Source organism: Barbus barbus (assembly GCF_936440315.1).
Source record: "Barbus barbus genome assembly, chromosome: 18".
Lineage (NCBI taxonomy): Eukaryota > Metazoa > Chordata > Actinopteri > Cypriniformes > Cyprinidae > Barbus > Barbus barbus.
The window spans coordinates 7,219,300-7,229,949 of NC_136746.1; the positions used below are offsets into that span (position 1 = coordinate 7,219,300).

The window sequence follows — 10,650 nt, forward strand, 5'->3', positions numbered from 1 at the left end:
GTTTACATACCTAAATGCATTGAGTTGCTGCTATGAGATTGGCTTATTTGATATTTGCATTAACGAGCAGTTGAACAGGTGTACCTAATAAACCTAATTAAAGTGGCTGGAGAGTGTATATGAACCATGAATATTTCTACAGCTCACTGACTTCTATGAAACTATTTCCAGTATGTTCATCTTAGAGCAGCTTTCATTAAGTTACATCAAATCATTTGGAGTATTGACCATGTTTAGGCTTAGCAAAATGTTACTGTTCAGAGCAGCAGCTACTGTTATGTGCAGTATTAATACAAAATACTGAAGGTATTGTTTAATCGCTTTAATTGGAGTCTAAATTCCAAGTTTTAAACATATCCTGGCATGACACCTCTGATCGCAAAATAGGACAACAGCATTTCTTTATTTTCTCTTTACAAGAATCCTTTAAATAAGAAGCTCACATGTAAAAGACAACATAATGAGAGAGCAGGAAACCCTCACCCCCAACCATAGCTTTAAATAGCAGGAATCTGACTGCACCACAATGGCTGGTTAATATGGATTAGGAAAAAAAAGATTGCATGCACCATAACAATCTTTCTCATCTTCAAATAAAAGATCATTACATTTCTATGCACTTTGCCTTCCGATCAAGATTTCTCTATTGGATTTTGATAAAGACTTCCTTTGCAACTGTGAAAATATCTATAAAATAAAAAAAAATGATGCAACAAGATCTGTTGTGTGATGTCACTCAGTAACTGAGACAGTTTGGACAATCGGTCCAATCAGTGCACTCTCACGGAGTGCAAACATCCAGCTGCATTTAATGTCAACAGGGTTTTTGAAGAATAAATATTAGTATCAGCATCCTTAAGGAATCCATACGTATTCTGAATAAACCATTCTAATATTAGCAGGTCATATAGATTAAGACAAGTGTAGAGTGAATGGGATAGTCTCATAATAATATAAGCCAAAATTAAGTGAAGCCATCTAGACCTAAGAACATCCTTTTAGGTCTGTATGACAGCGTCAGGAACAACATATGAGATACAAACTGAGCTCAGGCCCAAGGTGCTCAACAGAGACTGCCCCATGATTTTGTTTTGCCCTGACCCAACATATGTACACCAGCCTCAATGGACTGTGTGACCAATCCCAGAAGACAAATATATAATCACTGTGACTGTACAACTGCGGCTATTGTCTGGATGGTGGCATTTACAACAGCATTTGCAACAACAGGAACATCTCTGGCCACTCTCATGATGGGTGGGATGTTGGGTCCTTCCAAGGTATCCAGAATACCTGCAAACAGACAAACACAACAATGACAAAGCCTGTAACACAAGAAGTACACTAGCCTGATAGCATAGGGTTTTGATAGTCCCTTATTGACTTTTAGACATTTTACAATTTTGACGGGAACTTGGTACTAACACAAAGGTCAGAGCAGTTGGACTTGCAATGTGTGACAGAAATGTTGCGATTTTAGTGGTTATATCTGTGCTAATATCAGTGGACAGGATTGCTTTACATTATTTAAAGGGGTCATATGATGTGATTTCAAGTTTTCCTTTCTCTTTGGAGTGTTACAAGCTGTTTGTGCATGGATAAGATCCCTGAATTTGCAAAGACTAAAGTCTCAAAACCAAAGAGATGCGTCTATGTCACTGTGTGGGAAGATTTGCATAACACGTCCAAATGTATACGCAAAGAAAGAGGGCATGATTTTTATTCTCGCTGTAGTGTTGTTGCTGCCGCCGGTGCCATGTCCTGGAGACGCTGTGTTTCGTTGTGAAAGCGAAACTACTTAGTTTGGGCTTCCAAAAGAGGACACAACTAGAAATCAGTGGTTAAGTTGTATTTACAACACTGTTCCAGAACAGTTCAACCCAAATATTGGAGTGTGAGTGTGTGCAGCGCATTTTACGGAGGACTATTTCCTGAACCTGGGAGAGTAGCCTACAATGCTGGCTTGCTCAAAGGCTGTTTCTATAAAGTGGGGCAATTCCAACTTTGCAAGGACAGTCTGACCCTTCTGACTCACAGCCTGTAAGTACATTTTCATATTTAAAGAATTTGCCACTGACGATTCAAACGCAAGATTTGAGCAGTGTAGAGTAGTGCTTGTTGTTTGTCGTTTCTCCGATCACAAATGCAGACATGGTGTTATGTTTACGCAGCGCGATGCAATGTGACGCATAAAAAGACAGTATAAGCCATTATAATCTGTAATTATGTCCCCACTGGATGCAACAAATGTCGCGTTTATAATGGGTTTTATTGTTTTTGTGTCATCGCGCCAGGACACGGCATCACAATATGGTGAGGGGCGTAACATTTCCGTCTCACGCTTGAGATATTCGGCCAATTACAACGCACTGGATAGCTGGCCAATCAGAGCACGCCTCGCTTCTCAGAACGATGAGCTTTGTAAAAATTGACGTGTTTCAGAAAGACGGGGCATAGAGGAACAATAATAATGTACAGTATGAGGAACATGTGTTTTTTGAACCTTAAACCACATAAACACATTGCATTACACCAAATACACAAAATATTGTTCTTTTTAGCAACATCATATGACCCCTTTAAATGAGAAGGCAACACAAATATATGTAGAGTAATGCAGATATAAGACTTTGGTCATACTGCTCAACCACAGGTAAGAATTACAAGTCAGACAAATTAAAGGTTTCAAACTGGCCTCATTCTGATGGGCTAAAAATAAAAAGGACCAAAAACACATACTGTAGGTGCTCAACTATCTCTAAAATTAGATTTAAGAGGGAATTTTAATTACTAAAGGTCACAATAATGCCTTGAAGACATTCTTGTGCACCATCTCTTCCATACGGTGGCCGAGAGAGCTCAACGTGCTGCAAATAGAAAAAATACCCGTAAAATTAATCAATTTTACAACGCACACGCTGCAAATGCTCACAACACATCCAAACAAAGAAACGCACTGCAAATACAATTTATTTGATTGTATTGTGAGCATTTGCAGTGTGTTTCTTTATTTGTTTGTGAGCATTTGCACCATCTGCTGTCAAACTGATGAAGATGTTTTCTTGATTTGCTGGTGCCTTTTCTATTTGCATGTGTTTTCTGAAGTTGCAGCGCGTTGAGCTCTCTCGGCCACTGTACTTTCATTACCTTGTTGCTCTAAACTGGAGATGGCACACTTATGTTAGCTTGTTAATTGTATCAATTTGTTTTAATAATTTATAGACCTTCAATGAGCAATTCAGTGCTCCAGTGAAGTATTCACAATCTTGTTTAACAATCTTGTTCCTTTAGGATTTCCGTAAGTTATCATTTTGGATTGAACTGTACTTGCCACGTGAACGATATATTGCATATTTAGACTGTGTTGAAGATATAAAGTAGTAATACTGCAATTACTAATGCAATTTTTATTTGGACATTAACATTGCCTACATAAAATTACCTACATTTCACTGCTGGTTATACTCTGTATAATTGTGTATGTGACAAATAAAAAATCTTGAATCTTGCCTAAGGAGCTTATATCATTAAACTCATTTACAATTCTTCTTTGTCTGGTAACTCATGATAAGACTATTAATACTTTCTTTTGCATCATCACTCAAAAATACTAATGCATGTATTAAAATATTTTTAAGCAAAATATGTGTATGCAAATATTGCTGTTTATTTCTAATGTATTGTTATTTTAGAGAATATGCATGAATAATATTACATAAACATAATATATGTTTCCTTGTGTTCATTTAACAGTGAATGAATTAATGATTTTGTTCTTCATGGAATTAAAATGTCAAATTTATTTTGTGAAATATAATACATTTATTTATTTTTTTGCTGTATCACCCGGCTCTCCTTGCGCTCAAATGTCTTACCTTCGACCATCTTATGGTAAGCAAAGTGCAGGTAGAGCAGAAAGAGCATGTGAAGAGCAGCAAGGGTTCCACACAAGATGAGGCGAGGAGTCTGACCAACAGTACGGGAAATCAGCACAGCCACCTGTGAGAAAGACAACAAAGCAATGAAGGCAAAGCTGGATAGAGTGACTACACACACATGCATAATCTTAGCCCTCGTTCATTTTTCCTTTACCATGCGTAGAGTAGAGAGTCCTCCGATCACCAGCCAGAGAATGTAGAAGAGCGAGTGGAAGTGGACATTGTAAGTGATGAAAAGGACCATACAGTGGCCAAAGAGACCATAACCCTGAAAACAAAGATAATATGAGACACTCCTTAACACAGCGTAAACTAAACTAGCATGAAGTGAGCATATCATATACTCTCTTCATGAGTAATGCGAGGTACTTACTAGCAAAGACAACATCTGCAGCATGGTAATCTGAGCGTTGCACAGGTAAGCAAGGAAATAGATGAAGGAGGACACTCCCAGCCAGTATCCAAAACAGGTTCCAATGGCAGTTCCCATCAGCGTCCCCTCTCTCTGTTTCAACAAACAATAAGATTCAATCATTAACAAAAATAAATAATAATGACATTTCTCACTGACTTAGACAAACGTATGGAAAATTGCTTACAATGACAGTTCCTGATGTCTTCATGCCATGGAGCAGTATAGCCACCATCGTGAACACCAGCATCATTGGTCCATACAGCTCTCCAGCAACTTTCTGGGTTTAAAAGATAAAAAAAAAAAGAACTAATGAAGAAAAACAATTCTAACATCTGCTGTTATAAATCTGCGCACAGTTTTATGATCAAAGCTCTCTAGTTATAATTGTGGGGATCAAAACATATAATGCAATGTGATGCAATGATGATACAGTGATTAAAGAGATGAACAAATAAACTTTATTCAAAAGCCTGATGATCATATTTCATTTAATTTTTTCCTAAAAAAAAAAGAAAATTATGTATGGATAATCAAGTAAAATGTTGCTTCAGTCCAGTAAGTGTTCAACTTGAAATAGTACTAATAATGTAACAGCTACGTTTACTTCAGTAAAAATTTTACAGCAATAAGACATGTACCACAACATTTTTTAATTATACTAAACGACTCTCAGTCAGATACCAGAAAAGATAGATTGTGTACAACAAGTTTTGATTACGTCGATCATTTAGAAATGTATGTTTCAAATATGATTCAGTGGGCTTTATAAGAATAATAATATTCATCTCCCTCGCTCAAGGATGCCAGACACCTGCTCTTGTCAATACAATTAAACTTGCTTTCTGTCGCTTATTGCTTACAACTAAAATTATGAAGTGTCTTACCTGTGGAAAGTTGATCATTCGGACTGGGATCAAGGATTCAACCAACCTGTGGATCAAGCAGTTGGTTAACTGAGTCAGAATCAGTGATGATGCTGCAGCAGACACTGAGAAAGCCTGACATGCATCTTACCTGTTTCTGACTTGATTAGGCTCCACATCAAAGTATGGCCGGAGAATGTCAATATTGGCATAGAGATCAAACGCTTTTGAGGCCTGCCGCTTTCCTGCCTGCCATACCTATGTGAATACAAGATATATTAGTACTCTTATCTACACAAAGTTAACAGAACTATTCAAAAGAAAGCTAGACACTTTCCAAAATTAAAATTGTGAGATTTCACAGTAGATTTTTCCATTGAGCAAATGTGGATCACACCTCATCTCATGTGAATCATACGTCAAACAAGTTCCTAGTCCTCCCTCTAGCTCACCTCGTCTGCAACCTGTCTGCCCAACTGTCCCTTCAAGCCCTTCATCCCGAGGAACTCTCCGTATTCTCCGTTGTCCTCCTCCGTAGCTGCTGCCTCGGCCGTCACCTCCTCCTCATCCTTCATACGCTGATGCATCTCCCCCATATCCTCAAAGCTGGATCCAGAGGTGTCATCCATATTCTCCATGTCTATCACTGCCGACCCGCTGCCCTGGGGTCAGTCACATGAAAGCACAAGCTGTGTTAAAAAGTTTTTTGTACATTTGTAAATATGTTAGAGAATGTAGCATGCAGGACATTTTGTGCTATTTATATGTTAACTAAAAACTATGATACATTGTGAATGCTAAACTAAATAATGTTGTTTACCACAAGTTATATCACAGTATTGAGTCGTTAGCTTATCATATTTCACAAAACCTAGAGTACTATGCAAATTCTGCATAAACATAGTGAAAAATAAATATACTTAAATGCATTTATTTCATGCTACGTATACTACAAATACATTTTTATATTTATGTACTTGATAAAATGTCCTGCAATTGCACTTTTAGTAAACTAACAGTCTGCTAAACTAATTTTGTACTTAATGCACTTTAATTATGCTTTAAATATATTTTAGTGCTAAAGTGGAACTATTCAGGTACATATTCAATCCTCATCCAAAGTGACATTAAAACACATTTTAGATTTGATATTAAGAAAAATGCATTGTGCACAAGTAATATGCCAAGTAAAGTTTAATTCTCTTAAATCTCAAGTTATCTCTCAGTAAATATTTTAATAGATTTGAACTATACTTAGCATGAAATAAATGTATTACTATGGTATATACACCATGGTATACATAGTATAACCACAACACCAATTTCAAGCATTCGCGGTCAGGCTAGGAAAAGCACAGTATGCGTTATTAACAGTAAAAAATGTGTGTATTCTAGAAGTTATGATAAGCTGAGGTGAAATACCTGGATAATATTGTCATCAAAACTACCCCATGGTTCCGTGTTCGTGTTAGTGCTTCCTTGTGAGGCCGACATTGTTTGTTTTTTTGCACTAACAGGTACAAGAATGCAATCAGAAAGGTTAGCGACTACAATTTCAAGATGCTACTGTCTATAGTTTGATTCTGGTGCTCATTGTAGTTTAGCATTAAAATTGTTTATGCGGATTGTTTTGCTAGCTGTAAAATCTTGACGTAACGAGGAGGAAGTAGTCTGAAGCTACTTCCGCTAAACGCAAATAAAAGCACAAATCAAAACGTGCGCATTTTATCAATCTTGGAAGAATACTAGTCTTATATCCTTCCAATATTTTCATATTAACTCGTATTTAACCACATAGATATTAATGACCTACAAAACCTTGTCGTTTTAGAGTGACGACGTCGAGCTCGTATATTATTATATAATGTCAAAATAAAAGTCGTGTGCTCATGTGTGGTATTTTTTTTCTCATTTTATTTTATATTGTGTTTCTTATTTGCTTACCTTTCTCAATTAAAAATACAATAAAATAAAAATATAGCTTAATTAATGCTCAACATTTGCTCCAGGCAGGTTTCTTATGTTTGCAAAGTTATATTAAAATGTCTGAAATATTTGTATTTAGAATCTTTTTTTTTTAAATCTTACTAAATCCGTGAGATTGTGTTTACAGGCCACTAGATGGTAGCACTAAGATACATTTGAGAACAAAAACCAAGTAGGGCTCGCTGCATCCTGCGGTGGACATCCAACCCCGCCCACATCCAAGTGTGACGTCACAAGCCACGCCCATACCAAATACAGCCACGCCCACGTCAAAACATTACGTCAGAAACCACGCCCTATAATATACGTCACCTCTTGTTATTCCCCGGGAAACCCGGAAGTAACGTTTTGTCCAAGCAATTTACAGCCGTTTCTGGGATCTAAATAAAATAATGTTGCCTTTCGTTTTACTAATACACGTTTTCTTATTTATTTAAAGGATGTCTAGGCTAAAATGGCACAACTTAAATGTAATATATTTAATATGTCTTATGTACAGAGCTGATTTCTCATCACAAGAGCCTGTAAAACGCTTAAATTTGATTAAATGATTAAGGTTGATTAAATTAGGCTAATTGTAATAAAAAACTCTACACCTTACCTTATTCAACCTTATTGTAATGAGATAAATTCTCATTTATTACTATCGATTTTAAACTACATAAGACACCTTTTAGATTTATCAAATTTAAAAGGGATAATTAGATTTTGTTATTGTAAAAGTCACAACACATTGTTATAATTTATAATTGTCGTTTAATTTTATAAAGACGTTATTGTAAAAGTCACAACACATTGTTATAATTTATAATCGTCATTTAATTTTATAAAGACGTTATTGTAAAAGTCACAACACATTGTTATAATTCATAATTGTCATTTAATTTTATAAAGATGTGTTGTTCCACTTATCAAGTGTTAACATTTGAATGAAAGGATTGACAGTTCTCCATACAGTATGCAGTAGGAGACACATACATTTGCTGAACAGAGATTGCTTGCGTTGATAGATTATAACAAGTAACATGACATTGACATTCAGGCCTTGTTCATCAACACAACTTCATATGAAGTGTGTCCAGGTCCTCCACATATTTAAAGATGAACAAACAGACATCCCTTGATTCATTAGGTATTTTTATATTTATTATTTTACAAAAATAACTAAATACATTTTTTTACAAAATATATGTTCTATAAGAGATATGTTTAAACTATTATAAATGAACAGCTGAATGATCAGATAAACAGTTCTTGAAATGCAGTACACAGACACACAAACTACACAGAAAGATTCCTTGCCTTGTTAGATTATTCACAGAAACATGGCATGGACTTTCAAGCCTTGTTCAGCAACACAATTTGATATGAATGTGTCCAGCTCCTGCAGATACTCAAACAATCAGAATATTGTATTGTACAGATGTGCTGTATACAAATTATGCAAGGGAATGTGGATAGATGTATGATATATTAAATCAAAAACATATGTATAATAAATATAAGTATGGATAGTTTGGTATTGCACATGTTTTATTGCACAGTGGGGAGAACATTTAACTGTTTGTGAGGTAGATATGGCCTGAGGGAAGAAACTGTTTCTGTGTCTGGTCGTTCTGGTGCTCAGAGCTCTGTAGCGTCGACCAGACGGTAACAGTTCAAAGAGGGAGTGTGCTGGGTGTGAGGGGTCCAGAGTGATTTTACCAGCTCTTTTGCTCACTCTGGATAAGTACAGTTCTTGGAGCGTGTGAATGTGAATGTCCCACTGCAGGTCCTGAGAGATTAATAAAAAGACATCTCTTGCTTCATCTGATTCGAACCCAGGTAGTCTTTGATGGCATTTTGTTGATTTTTACCATCCATCTGGAGTAAAGCAGGCCCTTTCACCTCCCCACAGAATAACTCACGGTGACTCTGTATCCAGCACAACACTGGGCCAATGTCTCTTACAAACTTCCACTTTATGTCCTCTTGGCACTCCTGTTAAAAATACAGAATACATGTGTGTTGGTCCACTAAATATTTGTCATACTAAATAGTATTTACCTCATCATTTTGCATACAAGAATATTTATGATTTTAAACAACAAAAATCAATCACTACAGTATCTAGAGAAATGCTCCCACCGTTCCTCCAGACCTTTCTTTACTGATGAAACTGCAGCAGGAACACCTCATCCCGGCAGAACTGCTCTGCATCAGGCTAGGAACAAAAATGTGTAGAATGCTGTAAAACATGACAAAGATTGACAATCATTATGTGATCTTTCCATTCATATAGAATAATACAAAGATAATATGTCACAAACACAGAGTTATCCTGCAATTCATAGTGAAATGATGTGGTTGCTCAACCAAGTTACTGTGCAAGGGAACTGTGATCAGTGTACAGTATATCATTAAAATATCATCTGTGTGTGAGTGAGTGTTTTTGTGTGTGTGTGTGTGTGTGTGTGTGTGTGTGCACCTGGTATTCATCACGTCCTGGGGACCAAATGTCCCCACAAAGATAGTAATACCAGTAAATCTTAATCTGGTGGGGACATTTTTTGGTCCCCATGAGGAAACAAGCTTATAAATCATACAGCATAAAGTTTTTTGAAAATCTAAAAATGCAGCATGTTTCCTGTGAGGACTAAGTTTAGGTGTAGGGTTGGTGTAGGGCAATAGCACATACAGATTGTACAGTATAAAAACCATTACGCCTATGGGATGTCCCCATAAAACATGGAAACCCAACACGTGTGTGTGTGTGTGTGTGTGTGTGTGGGGTGGTAAGTACATATCTGTGAGTGGGTGAGATGAGTGTTATAAAATTTGCACATTAACTCAACATTCATTATATGTTGTAAGAATCAGTGCACTAATAAATATATAGTGCACTGTTTTTTTGTGACATAAAATGAACTAACTGAATGTGCAATTTTTTTAATAACCCTTTTTTTATAATAGCTAAATAACACTCTTACCTACTCATATACACACTCTATCCCTCTCACATATGTATTCATCTCTCCCCATACACATGATATTTTAATGACACTGATCACAGAACCCTTGCACAGTATCTTGGTTGAGGAACCACATCATTTCACTTCTTGCTGGATAACACACACACACAAACAAACATGCATACACATATATATATATATATATATACATAATGTTAGTGATATCTAAGTAATAACGTGCCTGTGTACAGTTCAAAACACATAAGCATGCTGAACTGTTGTTTACATATGCACACAAACATTCAAGTTGTCAACGTTTTAAGTCTTCCTAAAGACAAAATATGTTTTTTTTTTTACTTACCAACACAGCAAACTTCTTTTGCTTCGGTTTGCAAACAATTAGGCTTATCTTCTTGTCGATGCTTTTTCCTGGTGCAAAATAATAGGTATGTGACGTATTTGGACACAGGCGTGGCTTGTGACGTCACGCTTGGATG

General features: G+C 36.3%; 1 protein-coding gene and 1 long non-coding RNA gene across 2 annotated transcripts; both read right to left on the minus strand.

The window, feature by feature from the left end:
• Positions 1-384: 384 nt before the first annotated feature.
• Positions 385-6,895, minus strand: yipf3 (Yip1 domain family, member 3). The gene is made up of 9 exons (XM_079439611.1): positions 6,639-6,895; positions 5,669-5,878; positions 5,368-5,474; positions 5,238-5,283; positions 4,538-4,630; positions 4,312-4,443; positions 4,093-4,206; positions 3,876-3,999; positions 385-1,293 (listed from the first exon to the last, which is right to left on the minus strand). Exons 1-9 carry the CDS (start codon positions 6,708-6,710, stop codon positions 1,163-1,165), a joined length of 1,029 nt encoding a protein of 342 aa, XP_079295737.1. The 5' UTR covers positions 6,711-6,895; the 3' UTR covers positions 385-1,162.
• A 1,429-nt stretch (positions 6,896-8,324) lies between these two features.
• LOC306884021 lies at positions 8,325-10,631 on the minus strand. Its single transcript, XR_013785407.1, has 3 exons — positions 10,515-10,631; positions 9,330-9,429; positions 8,325-9,182 (listed from the first exon to the last, which is right to left on the minus strand). It is a non-coding gene; the product is annotated as an uncharacterized lncRNA (long non-coding RNA).
• Between the last annotated feature and the right edge of the window lie 19 nt (positions 10,632-10,650).